Here is a 20,444-nt window from a genome sequence, read left to right as displayed (position 1 = left end):
TTGCTAGCAAAGATCTTTAAAGTTCTGGGCAAGTTCAGGCATAGCAAGTTCCCATTAAGTTCCTGACTTTTCTAAACACTCTCTGAAAAGTGTTTGGAAATGGCATAAAGAACATTATAGTCTTTCATGCTGGAGATTATGCAAGCACAGAACTGGGGCAAGGCAATCTCTTTCCAGAAAAGGGTGCAGGTGGCACACCGGCCATAGCAGATGAAAGGCAGTTTGTGTTATCAATGACATATGTGCCCCCCTTAGATCACACTCAAGAAGCCTTCTAAGAAAATACACAACTGAAATTGGGATATTGCTTTATTGAAATAAACCGGAGAACTTCCGAGACTTTCTAATAATGTGTTCCCATAAATAGCAAAGAAACCATACTGTGCTCTGATAATTAACAAGGATTTACATGATTTTTAAAGCTTTACATTGAAAAGTGATGGTAAAAGCAAACACTTTTGGTAAAACAAGATAAGCATGGTTATGTTGTTTGTTAGAAGCGGGCCATTTAATTGTCAATGAACCAACATTTTTGTTTTGTTCTTTAATACGATTAACAGCCGCTTCAAAGAAAATAGAGCTGCTTGTATTTTAAAATAGGAGTGCTTTAATGTACAGCATATTTGTAACAGATAAAAACGTATTAAAAATAGTTCAGCATATACATACCTCTATTCCCCTTCTATATTACACCCCAAGTATAATAATAAGTAATAATTCCAGAAAGTCCCTGGCCACAACTGAATCATTTCTCAATAAAGCCAACTATACACATGGTCCATTTAAGCAAATATCATAAAGCCTTTTTCCAAGTAGGGCACTACTTAAGAAGTGTTATAACATGAAGTTGATTGTATGACTAATTCATGTCAAGTAATTTTGAGATTTTTGTCTTCTTAAAAAGAAGGTAATAGTATATATTATACAATACCACTGAGGATATGTCTGATAAAACATCATACATACAAATAGAATTCCCAAGGAATTAAAATCCAGGCAAACACAAACAGCACTCTCAAAAAAATCGGCAACTTCATGGACAAGCAAAACCCCAGAAACAATAGCTAAGATTTTAAAATCCAACAAAAGTCGAGGTAATGTTTAAATCAAGCACTGAGTAATATGGTTGAACTGTAGTTATCAAATAATACTCTTAACACAGCTCAGCATGCCTTTCTCCTACACGCAATATACCAGTGGAGCAAGAACACGTGTTTCACTTTTCATGAGCAAATTGTACTCGACTGCTAAAATGTTCAGAACTGCTATCTAGGATCTCTTATTAACCTGACAAGCAATTAAGTGCTAAGACTACATTGTGTTATAATTTATTCCAATTATTCCTTCTTGAAATCAGACCTTACTGAAAGTCCTTCAGACTCTTAATTAGCAAATTTTCCCACTGATGTATACTGCCTGTACACTGCTCTGAAATATCAGTCTAATTCATTTGCATCTTCGCACAGTATGCTCCAGACAGCCTTCAATAACAGAATGTTTGCTCCTTTTTATACAAGGCAGAGAAAAAGATAATTTTTGAGGAAATAATCCATTTGATATGCGTCTAGATCATGCTGCTGATTATACTTACCGATATCTAAACAGGATTTTAAAAATCAGTTTCTTGTGCCTGCAACCAGATTAAATAACCAACAGCAGTGTTTTAGAAAGTTACCTACCAGTTGAGATCAATCAATTGAAAAAGAATTAAGGTGAGGTGAAAGGAGCTACTACCTTCACGTCAGATGCCAAAGAGCTACTAACCTGAACAGAATCCAAATACATAGCCATGCCCCCCTTTCTTTGTATAGCAGGGCCCTTAGTAAAAAGGTTGTTTTTATATGAGGTATGGCAGACTGTATTTAAGCAAGATAGGCCTGAAGTTCCCTTGGGAATGCTGAGCCAACTTGGAAGATCTCATTGCCTTATAGACTTTCTGGATTGTGCTTTGCTATTGATTCTGAGTTTTCATGAGGTACTCAAAGAATTTCCTCTAATGCATCAGCCATTTTTTAAAAAAACGAATAAACCTTTATTTATCTTGGCACATGGTAGGAACAGTAATACAGAATTGTAAAACGCAAAAAGGCTAACCAGAAGTGTATTGTGCAGATCCCGCAACCTAGATACCCTTTTCTAGAACTAGCCCCTTCCAAATGCTGCCTAGATACCATTTTGCATTAAGGAATAGTATTATCAATGCTGTGACACCAAAAATCAACAGAACAGCAAATGAATACATGGTAATGAACTAAAATATTATTTTACTTGTGCTTATCCAGCCTACAAGAAGAGATGGAATTTAAGGCAGACAAAAATCAGTTCATTGTAAACAACTACTGAAAATGCAAATGTTTGAAGAGCCCACTGGATTTTCCATTCAAGTAAACAGGATTATTTAAACTATTATCCAAACTATGTTACAGGATAAAGCATCGTTATGTTGGAATAACATACTGAAAGGGAAAGCCTAGACCAGGGGTAGTCAAACTGCGGCCCTCCAGATGTCTATGGACTACAATTCCCATGATCCCCTGCCAGCATTCGCTATAGTCCATGGAATTGTAGTCCATGGACATCTGGAGGGCCGCAGTTTGACTACCCCTGGCCTAGACCCTCAAAATACACTAAGGTTGACAAAGGAATTCATCACAGCCCGTGTTACCAAGCCCGTATACCCACTCGATCTGTGGAAGCAAACACAGGATGCTTTTCACGATATACAGACAAGCATCGTTGGCCAGTGTCTATAGGCCAAGCTGCACAGGAACAATTTGCTATCCAACAACACCAAGTGAACGGTTCAACCAGTGCAACACACCAACATTGTGCAATCCCAAAGGCAACTACTTCCAGCAGCTGAGAGTAATGAGACAATTCCACTACCAACAGACCTAGATCGAAGGTTGCAGTTAATACTGCAAGACTCTGACTGAATCCCTGAACCTAAATTGGATTCAGTCCAGAAATTTGTGTTTGACCAACTTGAGGTTACGAGCCGGTTAACCGTGGGCTGCAACTTTGGTGTGCCCTTACTACCTCTTTCAACAAGTGCAAGCTTTGTGTACTTTTGAAGAGAGATGTAAAAGCAAACGGCACGGTACGAGACCCTGTTCCCTGTGAATCAAGAATATTCCAGCAAGTGCCCTCTGGAAATGACCAGTGAAACAGCTACAGAACTCCAGTGTTTCCCATCACCTTCAGCAGGAGTCTCAAACTCACCCTCTTATACCTTTGGAAGGTATTTTAATTTCATGGAAAAATGTACCACTGACATCCCAATGAACCATCCAAAGTGCCTCCTTTACATTTGACATACAGCATGTTGTACATCTCTAAGGCACTAAAGAGACCGTTTCCTCTTAATAACTATCACCTCTTAATAACTAACACCGGCTAGGAACAATGGAATGGCTGCCTTATGATATATTGATCCAAACAATTATTTGCTACTGAGCGAAACCCTCCCTTCATCAGAAAAAAACATTCACTTAACTGAAGCGAACCATGGGATTCAAAACCATCATTGCCTTGCAGACGTCTTTTTGAACACAAATTAAACACTGGTCTTACCTGAAGGTTTCTTCTCTTCAGTGGGGTTTCCCCCATATGTGGAATCCAAAAAACACCAGACAAAGGGAGTCTTTCTGCTTCAGTGGGGCTTCCCCCACTGAAGCAGAAAGACTCCCTTTGTCTGGTGTTTTTTGGATTCCACATATGAGCCACCAAAAGGTATGCTCCCATCTTGAAAAAACAGTCATGTTCTCACACATGCAGATTGAACACGCTGACTTTCCACTTGCTTCAAATATTCTGGAAGCTGCTTCTTCGGTCCTTTACTGAGATCCCTGCCTCATTACTGGTTACCAAATCATCATAATGCCCAATAAACTCATAACTCAACAAAGAAACCATTTCTGTTTACAACTCCAAGTGCCTTGAAATAAATGTCCATATGTGTTTCAAAAGCTACATTTTCACCATTATAAAAATATTCTTTTTATAAACCTTAAAGCTTACAGAAGCCAGGAAAATACTCAAGAGAATTCTTGATTCTCAATTGTTTTCTCTGATCTAAAGTATTAACAGGGATTAATTTGTGCTGTACCATTTATCTGTAGCTCACTTACAGTAATTTAATGTAAATGTTTATCGTGCCCTGTAAGGTGAAAGTGCATCATATCAGCAGATCTATACTAAGAGATAACATTGATTTCTTTAGACAACTGCTCATTTGGGGCCGAAACAGCTCCATGGTCTGAAAATGTTGTTTGAGTATGACTGTTTCTCACCTTACAGATAATTTGCATGGGGAGAGTCAACTTTATAACAGATCCATATATAACTTTCCTGGCTTTATTTTATTTGCACAAAGTTATTTGGCGTGTGTACATGGACTGCTTTTTCCAGATACATAAGTTTGTTCTCTTATGCACCCATTTTAGGGAAGACAGCTTTGTCCAAGGCGAAGCCAAACTTTTCTAGTGCTTCCGATAGGTGACGTCCATTAGCTGGTTCTCCTGCATTTCCATGAAGTTGGTCGCTCATCCTGCAGCTTTTTAAATTTCGGTCCGAGAAAGAGCCACCAAGCAAATCCTAACACAACACATGTTATGGACTCCACGTAATAACCATCGAGGGTAATTACGCATGAGCCACCTTCTTTTGTGCAAAGCTGCAAGAAAGAGGGAGACAGAAAAGGTATTAAATATGCACAACCAAATCTAGTTGCACTTGATATAAAAATGCAGCCACTTCACTGAGCCCCCCAACCCATGGACTGACCAGGGAAGCTTCTGGTGGGCCGCTGCCCTGAGCTTGGCCCGAAGTTCCCATCCCTGACACAGAGCCAACTTGGTATAGTGGTTGGGAGCGCCAATTTTTAATCTGGTGAGCTCGGTTTGATTCCCCGCTCCCCACATGCGACCAGCTGAGTGACCTTGGCCTTGCTACAGCACTGATAAAGCTGTTCTGCCTCACAGGGTGTCTGTTGTGGGGAGAGGAAAGGAGAGGCAATTGTAAGCCTCTCTGAGACTCCTTCTGGTGGAGAAAAGTGGGATAGAAGAACCAACTCTCCTTCTCTCCCTCCCAGTGCCAAGAACCCTCCTCAAACACCAATGCCTTAGTCTCACTCTCCACTCGGCTGGGCTACATTTCAATATCCCAGCACAACCACCAGCTAATTGGGTGCTGAGCAGGGTACTATTTTTAAGCAGGTGGTAACCTTGGTGTTCCAGTGGAGGTTTCCTCAGGGAAGGGAAGGCCAGCCAATTAGATATTATTAGGTATTGTGTTCCTTGCCTCAGCCGTAGACTTGGTGGAATAGCTCGATTTTGCAGGCCCTACAGAACTAGTTAAGGTCCCACAGGGCCCTGATAGTTAGCAGAGTATTCTACCAGGCTGGGGGCCAGGGCTGAAAAAGCCTTGGCTATGGTTGAGGCCAGTCTAACCTCTTTGGAGCCAGAGAGCCTGAGCAGATTTTGGTCCATTGACTGCGGTGCTCTTTGGGGCGTATAATGGGAGAGGCGGTCCCGCAGAAACGCTGCTCCCAAGTCACTCCATTTAAGCAGTCTAGCATTTGAATGAAAAACACGGCATTCCTCAAACTTACTTCAGCAGTGGCTGCAGTCCCACAGTCATGGCCCTGAGCTCCAACACATTCCTTCACTGTCAGTGGATCCACAAGCCAAAGAGCTACTGTGGCAGGCCAGTTTCCTCCCAGGTTCGACACTGTGTTAAGAAGCGTCATGTAGGTTCCACCAATGAGCGGGTCACTCACTTTGGCATTGAAAGCCATTACAGCGACATACATGCTGTACAGTGTAATCTAGAGGAAGGACAACCAAGGACACAAGCAAAATAAAGAGTGCTTAAACAGTAAAGGTAAAGGTAAAGGTATCCCCTGTGCAAGCACCGAGTCATGTCTGACCCTTGGGGTGACGCCCTCTAGCGTTTTCATGGCAGACTTAATACGGGGTGGTTTGCCAGTGCCTTCCCCAGTCATGACCGTTTACCCCCCAGCAGGAAGCTGGGTACTCATTTTACCGACCTCGGAAGGATGGAAGGCTGAGTCAACCTTGAGCCGGCTGCTGGGATCGAACTCCCAACCTCATGAGCAAAGCTTTCAGGCGGCTGCCTTACCACTCTGCGCCACAAGAGGCTCTTGCTTAAACAGTAGACGTAGCTAAATTCCTTACACCTCCAGAACCTGCACATTCTAGAATGTGTATTAAGGTTTGGCACTCTGGCACAAGCTCAGAGGTTACAGAGTGCTTTTAAGCCAGCTATCAGGGGGAATGAGAAGAGAATCGGCATGACTCATGAGAGGACTCATGACTCATGAGAGGACTCATGACCCATCGGCATGAGAGGAAAGGGAAGGCGACTGTAAGCCGCTTTGAGCCTCCTTCGGGTAGGGAAAAGCAGCATATAAGAACCAACTCTTTTTCTTCTTCTTCTTCATCCTCCCAGGCATGAAACTCTCCACTGCCACAGAAGTGCAAAGGGACTCAGCAGCTGTTTCTGAGACCACAAAGACAGAAGCCCCAAACCACTGCAACAAGGCACTGGATGGTTTCTAAATGCTTGCAAGTCCAAAACTCTGCCCTGAGTCTGTGGAGATAGGGCGGAATATAATTAATAATCTACCCTAACTTCCCATCATTTAGGGCATGCAAGAGTTCAAGTTACAGTTTTTATCATATTTTTCTTTGGTTCTTATTCATACTGTTATGTTTAACCGTGATGTACAGAATTTTTATTTTCTTATTCAATTTCTTAACATTTTGAATGAGATTTGTTTGGATGTTGTGTTTCATGATAGTCTCTGTTTAGACATAGAATCATAGAGTTGGAAGGGACCTCACGGGTCATCTAGTCCAACCCCCTGCATTATGCAGGACACTCATATCCCAATCGCTCATCTACTGCAACCTGCCACCCCCTTGCCTTCACAGAATCAGCCTCTCCGTCTGATGGCTATCTAGCCTCTGTTTAAAATTGTCCACCTCCCGAGGAAGCCTGTTCCACTGAGAAACCACTCTGTCAGGAAATTCTTCCGGATGTTTAGATGGAATTTCTTTTGAATTATATATACCATATATAATTCCATATATATGTAATTGAATATATATGTAATAGAAAGTAAGAAAGTAAGAAAGTAAGAAAGTAAGTAAGTAAGTAAGTAAGTAAGTAAGTAAGTAAGTAAGTAAGTAAGTAAGTAAGAAAGAAAGAAAGAAAGAAAGAAAGAAAGAAAGAAAGAAAGAAAGAAAGAAAGAAAGAAAGAAAGAAAGAAAGAAAGTGGCTTGCCTAAGGTCATTTAGTGAAAGTTAAATTTGAGATCTCCAGATCACACCTCATTCTATTAGCTACTATGCTTCTTGTTACAGTTCAGTCTCTGCTTTGGGCATAAAACGTACAATATTAGATTTGATTTTCTTTAATCCTGTGTAATTTGCACTCTCAAATTTCTTTTTACAGAATTCAACAACCCACATTACACCCAAATGCAAGAATTTATACCATGCAATTACTTTTGATAGCATGCTTTCTCTATTGTTGTCAGCAAAACCTCTCTAATTATTTAGGGAAGCCTGAAATTAACAGCAACAATAAGAAGGCATGAGGAATAGACAGCACATTCAGCAATCTCGATCGATGACCAAGTACATATTGTCCCCACAAAGAAAAACTGCTGTAAAATGAGCACAATTGTACAGACACAGAAGAATCTACACACATGACAATAAAATTATAGCAACATTACCTGATGCAAAGCATAGCTCAGCAATAATATTAGATAATAATAGATAGGAAATCCTCCTTCATATTTTACTCTGGGAGTCCACCAAACCAAGAGGGCAAATTCCAACCCAAGTAGTAACCTGTGAGGGGGGGGGGAGGTAAAAGAGGGATGAGGGGAAATCTCCAGTCAGTAAACACCATGTTCCCAATATTAAAGCAATAGGATCTAACTGGGCTTGGGATAAAATGCATTATCAGGAAAGAGTTTAACACTAGCCAATGGGACCATCTAGAATAGATCCTCCTGGTTGCCATGAATGTTGGCCTTGTTGGACCTTGATTTGATCCAGCCAAGCAATGTTTTTGTTCTCAAACAAGAATGCATAGCAAAGATCATTTAGGTTCCCTATTTATGGCTGGATGGTATGTGACTCAAAGGATGACTTTCATCTTTGCAAACCTGACATACTGGATTCTAGTGAAAACACAGAAATAAGCAAAGCAAGACAGGTTAGCTCATCCTCCTACACAAAGGTAATTTGGACAGTCCAGAAAGAAATCCTGGTAAGTCCACTTAACCTGAATCACTAAACAGAATCAGCTTCACAGGCCAAACAGACAGTACCCCAAAGTGCCAAATTATTCCCAGCATAAATGTTAAAGACAAGCCTATTTCAGCTGAAGAACAATGGTGAAAATTGATGGAAGAGTGGTGAAGTCGTGTCATAAGAGCACTCTTAAGCAGAGTTCTTGGGCGATTTAATTAAGAAACGCCACCTCGTTTCATGAGAAATCGCACAACAAGCAGATGGAGGGATTTCAAGTCTATAATCACTGCACAATGTTTACCAATTAAAATCTTGACATGGCATCACAGAGCAATTTGAAGACTGTAACATTATAGTTTCACATTGATGGATGATGCAAGGCATGAGCAAATGTAAATTCAAAAGTCTTTTTTGTTTACCTAAATGGCATGGCTTTGTAAAATGTGTTCAGAGGCTGAGGGCCTGCTGTGTACTTGCTGATGATCAGAGGCAATACGATCTGCAGGGGCACCATTGGAACTGCGAGCAGAGCCAAGTGTTCTTTAGGGACTCCTTCTTCTACCAGCTTGAGTCCTGTAACTGCATCAGCTGCTGAGAAGCCAATCTGCAATACAAGAGCATACACTGGTAACACGTCCATTAGTAAACAGCTAACCCCTGTGATTATCATGAAAGCTACAAAATCAGGGCACCCACAGACATGGTAGGGGTTTCTATTTACTTGAAGGGGACTCCCCAGGTATGCAAAAAATAAACCACCATCCCACAATAGAAAAAGGCTAAGAACATGGCATAATGAAGACTGAAAATGCTCCAGAAGAGAGAGAATATTTGGGGGGGGGGGGCAGAAACGGCCCTAAAATAACCTCAGTGATCTGAGATTTCAATGTACATCTCCTGGTACTTGTAGCAATCACAACACCAGGGGTTCCCAACCTCTCTGAGCCTGTGGACACCCTTTGGAATTTTAAGCAGGGTGGGGGGCATCACCCCAAAATGGCCAAAATAGGAGACAGAGCCAAACTCAAAATGGCTGCCATGGATACATCCCTCCTTACTTAGCAAACGAACTGCAGAAGGTGAGTGAAAGGAAACAGAAGGCAGCCCAGGGGTGGGGGAGACAAGGAGAAATTTTAAAAGCCTGAATGTATAAAGTAACTACAAGCCTGGATCCTTACTAGTCCTCATACTCCAGCAGTAGCTGCTGCTATTGAATGTATGGGGGGAAATTCATTTGAATGAGGTCAGTCAATAACAAACCCTTGCTTACAAAAGCCCTCCCTACTTTGTGAAAAACTGAGCAGGTGCCAGGGGAGGTAGTGGTGGACACCATGGTGCTCACAGGTGACACATGGGGGGGGGGGCGAGAACCCTGCATTATGTAGCACTAAAAAGAAAAGTATTGGGGAAGAAATAGGTTAGCTTGCTGAAGCCTCTGAAAAATATGGAGAATCATAGTGGGTGACAGTTGGGAGAATGGTGTGAGATTTCCCACTGTTCTCTTTAGGCTACATCTAGAAGAAATAGAAGATGAGCAGGAAACCTCCCCCCCACCCGCCCAAAAAAAAAAAAGCATTATGAAGGAGGACAAACAGAAGCGGCACAGCCAGTGTCTTTGGATGAATGTAACACAGCTGGGCTTATATTTTCTACCAAGGACAAAGAAATAGAAATCCCAGAGAAGAAGATGACATGTTGCCACGATGTGTCATAGGAAAGTGATTATCTGTCTTATTCAGGGAAAGAGTCCATCTGTATATTTTCCTTAATTACTGGGAAATGTTGTTTAGAACAGGGGTAGTCAACCTGTGGTTCTCCAGATGTCCAGCAAATGCTGGCAGAGGCTCATGGGAATTGTAGTCCATGGACATCTGGAGGACCACTGGTTGACTACCCCTGGTGTAGAAGATATTCTAGCAGTTAAATCTACAAAAGGCACCATCTGGAATGTAGCCCACAATGATGTGTCTCAACTAGACGCAGGGATGGCCAAACTGTGGCTCTCCAGGTGTCCATGAACTACAATAACAATGAGTCCCTGACAGCATGGCATTGATAGCAATTGTAGTCTATGGACATCTAGAGAGCCACAGTTTGGCCACCCCTGGATTACAGAGTTCCTACAAAACCTGAAGCCTTAAAACAGAGAAGATACATCAATGCAGTTACTAAAGCTACCCTGTTGCTCATACTAATGTGTGTAACAAAGAAGGTACGTACACTGATTTCATTAACACAAGGCCAGAGGTATCCCAGGGCTTGACAAGTGGAGCTCTGCTCTGCTGCCAATCAAGCTCAAACTCCCATTGCAAAGGTCATTATGCAGTATTAACTGGTCAGATGCCCAGCACAGCAACTGTGAACCAGGCAACTGTACCCATATGACGCTCTACGCCAGGGGTAGTCAAACTGCGGCCCTCCAGATGTCCATGAACTACAATTCCCAGAAACCCCTGCCAGCGAATGCTGGCAGGGGCTTCTGGGAATTGTAGTCCATGGACATCTGGAGGGCCGCAGTTTGACTACCCCTGCTCTACGCTAACGCAATACAACAACACAACTCTGAAAAGCCCAAGTGTGCAGCAATCACAATGCTCCATTGTTAGTATTTACTCGTATGGAACTGGTCCAGACGTTTAAGTGCTAATAAATTAGAAATCTGTAAAGGTAGCTGGCATCCACAACCCACTCACTCACTTTTGCTGTTAAAATCAGGACACAGAAGGTAAAGACAGCTGGCATTCTGACGATGGAGAAAAGCAGCTTGTATGTATCCGTGATGCCTTTTGTTTCTTCTCTTGACGGGCTGACTTCCGTATTTTCTTTTTTCAGGAGTGCAACCAAGGTGGTGGTTATTAAGAAAATAGCACCCCAGAAAAATAGGAAATCTAGAGGGGAGAAAAAAAACCATTTACTTCCACTCAGAATTCATAAAAGATGCTTCCTGCCAACATCACACTGTTTAAGAGCATACACCAGTAGTAACATCCATCACCTGTTGGTCCATCTTCCATCACCTAAACACAGAACATCCTCTTAAAAAATGAGCCCTATTTCCAGATATCTTTCTTTGCTTGGCTGTAATCTGGAACAGTTCATTAAGCAAATTAAAGAAAATGCATACAGTGCCATGCGAGAGAACTTCTCAAGGAGTCTCGCAGAGTAAAAATACAATAAAATGAATGAAATGAAAGAGAAAGGGCAGGTAACAAATATAATAAATAACTTTTAAATCCTTATACTTGTAATTTGAGACCCACACTTCCTGCAAACACAGTCTATTGGTAATACAGCATAAAACATGATAAAGCACATTTTAAAAAATTGAAAATTATACAGCACTGATCTATTTCTTCATAGCTCCACTGGACTTTCTTCATATAACTATTCTAAGCTTATGGTGGGACAGTCTTTCCATGCAGGGAATGGCCAATGTAACCAGTAATGCTGAGATGGGAAAGGTGGAAGGAGACCCATGGTTCTTTCTCATTTCTAACCTGGCCTCAACCGTAGGCCCGATGGAACAGCGCTGTTTTAGAAGCACCATGGAATTTCCATAGTTCCACCAGGCCCCAGATCTCAGTTGTTAGCTATCCAGCGGGGGCACACTATGTGTGCCCCCACTGGATAGACTAGAGAGACTGATCAGGCCGAAGATGGTTTCAGGCATAGACAGCTTTGACTCTTAAAACCTCATACCTGGAAATTTTGTTGGTCTTTAAAGTGCTATTGGACTCAGATCTCACTGAAGTTATTATAACTGGCAGAAGTTCTTCCAGGCTGATAACCACTATTTTACCAGTGGTCCTACCATTTACTATACAGAGCAAAATAAACAATACGACCAACCACAGAACTTTGGCACTGCAGCAAACATTTGTGACATTGTGTAATGCCTTGCATGAGAAAAATGCAGACAAAAAGGACAGATGAAGTGAATGGCATGGTGGGCTTACTAAGGATTCCTGCGGCAAAGCCCGGCTTAGTCCTGGACCTTATTTACTAGCCTTGACTGGGTCATATCAACTGTGATGTTTTGAGGACAAAATGGGTCATCCAGAGCAATTTAGACAAAAGTATGAAATACTCATGTGATAAATGCAAGGCAACATAGTCAGGTACTGCTGCCGTGTCTCACATTAGTGAAGTCTTATAAGCACAGATCTGCATTTACCCAAGCACGCAGGTTTTATGGACCAAGGATAGTATTTTCCTCCCTGCTCTTTTTATGTTGCTGATATCAAACCCAATGAAGACTTTGGTGATGTGTGGAAGCCAGCTCAAAGTTTATGATTTTACTTGGCCCTAATAAAGGACACTATGCCTGTTGGTATTTGATATCAGGGGTTTTGCCTGTCCTCAGGAGTTTTACTTTCCTGTTACTCAGATAAATAGCTTTAGCATTTACTGGAACTTCAGCACCTGCAACGATTACACAGTGGGAATAATGCAAAAGGGTCAATGCAAATATGCTGATGTTGGGCAGATTTAGGATTAAAACAAACCTCAAAACTAACATGCTGCTGCTGTAAAAGTGCAGCCACAATCAGGTCATGCAAATATTGAGGTTGAGATTACAAAAGATTACATTAGATACAGGTTTAGCCAACTGAGTTAATGAGTATTAAGGAAAATATTGCAATTGGTAGCCATACACACATATCCCTTTAACAAAGCAGATTAAGATACAGCTTCTAACGAAACAAGTCAAGAAAGATGACATGGTAGGCTAGTCATCAGTAGGCCAATTTGTTGTGTTTGGGAAGGAGAGACTAAAACACAGAAAGCTGCAAAACAATCCAAGAGATAGAATTCTGGATCCCAAGGTTCTGATCCTAATGATAATTAAATATGATCTAGTCACAACTAACTTATGGTTAATTTGTTTTAATTAATTTGTTAAACATTTGTTTTAATTTGTTAAACATTTCAGTGATATGACCATATATGGTCATGTCAACCCACCCTGCCCCTCCAAAAATGACCAATGATGGGCCTCGATGGGTAGGAAAGGGAAGGTCCCTGATTGGGCATGTACGCAGCTCTGCTTTCCAACCGCATCACTTCTGGGGTTTCTTGAAGCCTGAAGAACGTTTCAGGGATTTCTCAACAGTAAAAAAGTTGAGAAAGGCTGCATTACAAGATCAGCTTGTCTTAGAGAATTCAGGTGGCTCTAACCAATTATTTGGCTACAAACTGCAACTAACTTAGTGGGGTCTACTTCAGAGTGAACTTTCTTTAGCTGAGGAAGCTGTCAGCAGTAAAAACCATGCAGTTTCTGCAGTGAAGAGCTTGCTATATAAATTCTACTCCTGAAGTCTGCCCATCACATGATATAACACATGACATAAGCCATTGTTCACATTTGTTTCAGACTATTTGAAAACTATAGATATACAAGGTCAGTTCCCAACTTTCTGATACACTCTAGCCCAGGGGTAGTCAAACTGTGGCAGGGGCTCATGGAAATTGCAATCCATGGACAGACTACCCTTGCTCTAGCCTGATTAATACGCAACCAGGCTAAGCAGGCAAGTACCAGCTTGGCTTTCAATACCTTCCATTCAGCTGTAGCCTGAAACACAATGGGGAAGAAGAAAAACCTGTTTCTCACTTAGAAACATTAGAATAAAAATAAGGAAGATACGCAGATTCCATTCCAATGGAGTCCCTCTCCAGAAGCTCAAGGAAGATAAATAGGTTCTAATGGAAAGATCCTTCCATCCTTGCGAGGTTGGTAAAATGAGTACCCAGCTTGCTGGGGGGTAAATGGTAATGACTGGGGCACTGGCAAACCACCCCGTATTGAGTCTGCCATGAAAACGCTAGAGGGTGTTACCCCAAGGGTCAGACATGATCTGGTGCTTGCACAGGGGATAGGATAGGTAGGGTGGCTGCCCCACAGCAGTTACTGAGAAGTTCTCAGAGTGCAGCTTGTCCTGTATGTATGAGAAAAGCTGCACTTGCTGAAATTTCCCTTTGTTCAACATGTTCTCAAGCCCTTCCTTCCTTTCCCTCTGCTCACACAGGCTAAATCCCACAAAGACTTCTGTTTAGCTCTTTTCATTCCTGTGGTCTTACCCTTGGCTTATTCTGTCAGTATGTGTTGTTGCAAACAGAAGAACAAAGTTTAAGTCCAGCGGCACCTTTAAGACCAACAAAGTTTAATTCTGGGTACAGGCTTGGGTGTGCATGCATATGTAAATACACACTCTGAATAAAATATTGTTAGTCTTAAAGGTGCTGCAAAAACATATGGGAAGATACGACAAACTGTGAACCTTCAAACCTGGGATGACACGACAGCACTGATGGCTGCTCAAGGGCATAGCCATTTTGCAGTGCGTCCCTATCAAAAGCTGCCTTAGTCAGAATGAGTTCTCATCACTTCTTACAATTCTACATATGATCAGCATTTGACTGGATTGACAGTTAAGCTTACAAAAGAGATATAGGGTGTTCTCATGATGTTTGCACTATTAAAAAGTGATACCTGAAAGTGTAACAATCCCACGTGGTTGAGGCTCAAAACGCAAATATTTGTTACAAAAGGAAGCAGATTCAAGGGCCAAGAACAAGACATTCCCCAGGAAGTAACCAGCTGTCTGGCCCACAGAGTTACAAGTGGAAGCATAGCCCACGTTCTCCCTGGACAACATAGTCAATGCCCAGCCATCCACAGCTATATCTTGAGTGGCTGCCAAGAACTCAAACAAGAAGAAAGTCACAGTAAGTGCCACCACATCTGGGCTTTTGCCTTCTTCCTCCCCGAGCAGAGAGTCCACCTGCCGGGAGAGGTACATCATGAAAAGGCCTAAGACGTACTGAGTGGGCACAAGCCAAGACTTGCGGCGACCAAATCTCTTGAAGTACACCGCATCCACCATGGGGGCCCAAAGCAGTTTAAGGCTGAAAGGCCAAAAAACAAAACTAAAAAAGGCCTGGTCGGTGTAGCTAACGTTCTTGCTTTGTAAGATGAGGGGGATGCTGCCCGCAAGGCCCAGAGGAATACCCTGCAGCACATAGAGGAAAAGGAGAAGCAAGATGCTGCCCAGCTCCGCTCGATAGCCTCGGGGAGACCCGGCGGGCCTTGAACTCGGCTCCTGAAGCAGAGGTTCTCTGTCATCTCCACCAACTGGCTCAGCGTGGCCATGCTCGTAGAGGTCCAGGGGCGGAGTTTCGCTCCTCATCACCTCCACAGGATGGTGGTAGCTTCCAGGCCGGCGCTGCCGACTACTGTCCTTGAGGGAGATAGTGGGCGACATGTCACACACGTAGTCCGCCGCCGTTGTCGTTTTGGAGAGCACACCGTCTTTTCGCGGCAGCTGCTTCACACCGGCAAAGCCTCAGAGGCCGTCCAGGGGCGCTTCCGGCTCAAGGCAGGCCGCTGTCCATGAGGCAGCCTTCCCCGGCGCCACGCTCCTCTCCGGCCCCGGTCATTTGCCGGAACAGCCGAGACTCACTCAGCCCGGGAAGGACGAAGCCGACGAGGCGGCGCCGAGGCTGGGAAATGGACCCGCGCCAGAAATTAGAAGGACGGAGCGGCCTCCTCTTCCTCAGCGCTGCCCCAGAACCTCCTTGGTCTCGCGCGGGTCCCGCCGCCCAGCCGCAAAGGCTCTCCGCCCTCCGCCCCTCGCTACCGTGTCCAGTCCGCCGCGAAAACCTGCCCTCCGGAAACACGAGCGGCTCCATGAGATCCGCCCAGCCTCCCCGACCTTCCAGGCAGCCGTGGTCCTCTCCTACTGGCCGAGAGGGAAGGTGGCGTCACGAAGAGGGCGCCCTATCGAAGAGCAGTGTGGGCCGGCCAGCCAAAAGGCTTTCGGCATCAATGACTCACGCTTCCGGTTTCCCGCGGAGCGCGGGGCAAGAGGCGCAAAGGATGCGCACCATAGACACTGGGAGGCTAGAGAGCGCCCGGCTGTCCCGAGCGAGACGAGCGCGTGGAAGCCGGAAGTGGAAGTTGCACGGCAACGCTCCCATAGCTCTGGCCGGTGGGGGGTCGGAAGCGGTGCTCGCCCCCTGGTCTGACGAGCGGACGGGTGCTCGCTCTCTTCCGGCTGTTTGAGCAGCCGGCGTCCGTATCTTTTTCCTAAGCGTGCAGGGTTGGTGGTTTGCTTTCCTCCAGAAGTGGGTCCCTCTTAATTCAGCGGTGCTTATGGCCGAGTAACTGTGCCTGAGCCTGCGGCCGTCGCGCTTCGCTCTCCCAGGGATGCCAGCCTCCAGGCGAGGCCTGGGGGGTCCCCTACAACAGGGGCAGTCAACCTGTGGTCCTCCAGATGTCCATGGACTACAATTCCCAGATGCTGGCAGGGGCTCATGGGAATTGTAGTCCATGGACATCTGGAGGACCACAGGTTGACTGCCCCTGCCCTACAGTTTATCTCCAGGCTAAAGTTCCCCTGGGGAAAGGGATGCTTCGGAGAGCTGCGGCGCTGTGTCAAGCGGGACTCGGCAGTCTTCATTGAAACTAGAGGCTGGCTGCGTGGAAGACACTTGCCTGGCGTGCAGGTTCAAGCTGTGGTACCTCCAGTTAAAAGGGTCAGGTAGGAGGTGATGTGGAAAGCCTCTGCTTGCAACCCTGGAGATCCAATGCCAGACTGACAGTAGAAGAGAAATGAACTGGGATTTTTGTACCCTACTTTTATTACCCAGAGGAGTCCCAGTTGCCTACCCTCCTCCCCGGAACGGACACCCTGAGACAGCTCTGACAGAAATGAGACTGCCCCAAGGTCTCCCAGCTGGCTGGATGCGGAGGAGTGGGAAATCAAACCTGTCTCTCCAGATTAGAGGCTGCTGCTCTTAACCACTACATCAAGTACTGTCCTTGATAGACTGATTCGGTATCTGGCAGCTTCATGTATCTCACCAGTGTATTATCCCCATCTGAGGCTTTCGCTTTATTCACCCTCTCCCAGTATATGTTTACTGTCACATTTGTATCCTGCTCTTTATCCAAGGACCTCAGGGTGGCTGACATTGCATCCATTAATCTTCACAATTTTCCTGTAAGGAAGAAGAGAGAAGACTGGTCCAAGGTCACCCTGTGAGCTCCATAGCTGCATTCTAGTCTCCTCTAAAGTTTGCACTCTAATCACTACACTGGATTGGTTCCAGGAAAATTAGAGTTGTTTAGAGTGCAGACAAATTTCAACCTGAAGTCTATTATTTTGTAATAAGTTCCCTTGATTTCAGTGGTGCATATTTCCAAGTAAATATTGTTTAAAATTGAGAGCTAGTTTGGTGTACTGATTAGGAGTGGGGTCTTCTAATCTGGCGAGCCGGGTTCGATTTTGTGCTCCCCCGCATGCAGCCAGCTGGGTGACCTTGGGCTCGCCACAGCACTGATAAAACTATTCTGACAGAGCAGTGATATCAGGGCTCTCTCAGCCTCACCCACCTCACAGGGTGTCTGTTGTAGGGAGAGGAAAGGGAAGGTGACTGTAAGCCGCTTTGAGACTCCTTCGGGTAGAGAAAAGCGACATTTAAGAACCAACTCTTCTTATATTGCAGGCACAAAGCCATTGCTCATTTGCATGTACATCTGCTTTACTGAACAGACTGGCAACCGGTTTTCCTGATAGACCATATTTAATAAATACAAGATGTAAGGAAGTCTCCTGATGTGGAAGTTGTGACAAATAAATGTCATTTATTTTTCTGTTTACGTGGCTTTTAAAGATACAGGTACCATGCCAGAAAACTGCCACAATTGTCTTACTCAGGAACCTAGATTGGTATAACATATGATATGCCCATTCATGCACATAAGCTGCAGCTTTGTGGTGGATCCTATTGTCTTACTTTATATTGTATAGCAGAAGACTTTTTTTCTGATTAAAAGCTTTTTTGGGTAAGATCTCATATTCTCATTCATTTATGATTATAAAATGCACCACTATTCAGATCAGTGTCTTCTCTCGCCTTGATCTCCCAAACATAGTTTATAAAGAACAAAGTTGGAGTCCAGTGGTACGTTTAAGACCTACAAAGGTGCTATTGGACTCTGGCTTTGCTTTGTTGTTTCAGGCCAACATGGCTACCCACCTGAATCTACTGTTTATAAAACTGTTTTCTTATACAAGAATCCCATCTCAGGGAATGGTTTTGTAGCACCGAATCACAACGAAACATGGATATTGAAACAACTGACAAATTCCTGTCTCTGGAATGTTAACTGTGGATGTAAATCCCAGGAAAATTAATGAACCTTACTTAGTAGTCATGAGAGCCAGGGTAGGGTGGCCATTAGCATGTTACACTAAGATCCAGGAGAGCCAGGTTCAAATTTCTTCTCAGCCATGGAAGCTCAGCCTAACTACTTTCACAGGGTGGTTCTGAGGATGAAAGAGGAAGAAGAAGGATGTAAACCACAGAAAGGGGCATAAAGGGAATATATAAAATGATGACTATAGGAATGTCATTAATGTATATGGGGGCAGTTGAAAAAAGAACACTATTTTTTAGGAATCTGACATTCAGAAACAACACTTTTTGCATTGTGTCTTTACTGAACATAGAGGGGTTTATTGTCACCCCACTCTTTCCCCTAGGAGCTTTGGTTGGTGCTCGCCCTCATAAGGGAGGTTAGGCTAAGAATTAGGGTGTCATGATGGAAAGGACCCTTTTGCCTGGGTCTCCTTGCTTTGGATCAGTCCAGCCACCATGCCACACTAGCCCCTCACCTAGTCCTATAATGCTATTTGGAATATGTCGAGTATAAGTGTTTTGCATACTGTGTCTCAAGATTTACATCCATGGATTATAATCACCATGGAGTGTGTTTGTGGGGGCAGAGCCGGGGAAGGTCCCAACTGCGTTCCCTTGGTGACTGCTCTCTGGAATCATCTTCTCTGCGCCTTGCTGCGTGGGCAGTGCTAGGTATTCTTCCTTCAAAAAGAGATGTCAGTACTGAGCTGTCCAGCAGTGTTCCAGCTAAATCCTTGCCTGGCAGTAGAGTTTATAAAGCTGAGAAAATAAAGGGCTTGCATTGCAAGAGCTGTAGGCCTGATTTCTGTGCTGGTCTTTGGCCTTTCGGTATAAACGCTGTTCCTCTCCCATCGCAGAAGACAAGAAATCAATGTTTATGACTCTTTATTCAGAAAACGGGCATGGCATCTCTCCAGAGGCCTGCTCGAGGCAGCTAAATAGGCTCTAATGGAAAGGCGGGTAGGGCTGATATCCGTCTAACAGCAGTTGAGAGAGAAGTTCACAGGGTGAAGCTTGTCTTATAGGGATGAGAAAAGGCTGCACTTCCTGAAATTTCTCTTTGTGCCACTGTTACGTGTTCTGAAGCTGTACCTTCCTTTCTCTCTGCCCACACAGGCTAAATCCCAAGTAAACTTAGACTTCAGCCGTGTCCTGACTCACTTGTCATTCCTAGTCCTGTTCCACATGCTCTCCCTGGACTGCTACCAGGATAATTGATTGGCTCCCCTGACAAATATTCCCCTTTAGAACGTTAAATCCCGGGTAAGTCAGCAGCTCCTGCCAGGACAGGAAGTGATAGAGAGTGGAAGAGTATTTTCTTTTCCACGTTTGGTTATTTTGAGACCTTTTTGGGTAGCAGGTTCAGTCACATGGGAAAGATGACTTAATACGTGGTCAGAAGGCACCTGGAGTATTATGTGTAGTTTTGGAGGCCTCTCTTCAAAAAAGGATGTGGACAAAATTGAGAGGGTTCAGAGGAGAGCGACAAGGATGATCCAGGGCCTGGGGACAAGTCCCTATGAGAAAAGGCTGGAGAAGAGGAGGTTGAAGAGGGGACAGGATTGTTCTCTTTTAAGTATTTGAAAGATTCTTACTTGGAGGAGGGCAGGGAGAAGTTTCCTCTGGCAGCAGAGGATAGGACTTGCAGTAATGGCATTAAGGTATGTGTAGAATGGTACCAGAGGGGGGAAAGTTTGCAGAGTAGTTCAGCAATGGAATCATTGCCTTCACTGGCTGTCTTTAGGCAGCAGCTGGGCAGATACTTATCCTGGCTGCTTTAGCCTAACCCTGCATTGAGCAGGGTGTTGGACTAGATGGCCTGTACAGCCCCTTTCAACTCTGTAAAGGCCACCTTTCTGAATACGTTCTCCAGAGAGGCCTTTGATTGAGTAACACTGACCAGCTGAGGATCCGTGGCCCTTAATGCAACCAGCTGGGTGACCTTGG

General features: G+C 44.1%; 1 protein-coding gene across 1 annotated transcript; it reads right to left on the bottom strand.

Moving 5' to 3' along the window:
* Positions 1–291: 291 nt before the first annotated feature.
* On the bottom strand, positions 292–15,997 carry SLC33A1 (solute carrier family 33 member 1). The gene is made up of 6 exons (XM_077348621.1): positions 14,785–15,997; positions 10,989–11,179; positions 8,711–8,895; positions 7,766–7,883; positions 5,612–5,827; positions 292–4,675 (listed from the first exon to the last, which is right to left on the bottom strand). The coding sequence occupies exons 1-6, from the start codon at positions 15,554–15,556 to the stop codon at positions 4,508–4,510; spliced, it is 1,650 nt and encodes a 549-aa protein (XP_077204736.1). The 5' UTR covers positions 15,557–15,997; the 3' UTR covers positions 292–4,507.
* Between the last annotated feature and the right edge of the window lie 4,447 nt (positions 15,998–20,444).

This window comes from Paroedura picta, chromosome 8, assembly GCF_049243985.1.
Source record: "Paroedura picta isolate Pp20150507F chromosome 8, Ppicta_v3.0, whole genome shotgun sequence".
Taxonomy (NCBI): Eukaryota; Metazoa; Chordata; class Lepidosauria; order Squamata; family Gekkonidae; genus Paroedura; species Paroedura picta.
The sequence above is the reverse complement of the archived record's forward strand: the minus strand, read 5'-3'. Positions and strand labels throughout refer to the sequence as shown.

Bases quoted from the DNA above. Each gene is read 5' to 3' on its own strand.
- SLC33A1 (XM_077348621.1), bottom strand. From the start codon at position 15,556: ATGTCGCCCACTATCTCCCTCAAGGACAGTAGTCGGCAGCGCCGGCCT. The intron at 7,884-8,710 runs GTAAACAAAAAA...CCCCCCTCACAG, and splicing joins TACAAAGCCATGCCATTTAG to GTTACTACTTGGGTTGGAAT. The intron at 4,676-5,611 runs GTAAGTTTGAGG...TCTTTCTTGCAG, and splicing joins GGACTGCAGCCACTGCTGAA to CTTTGCACAAAAGAAGGTGG.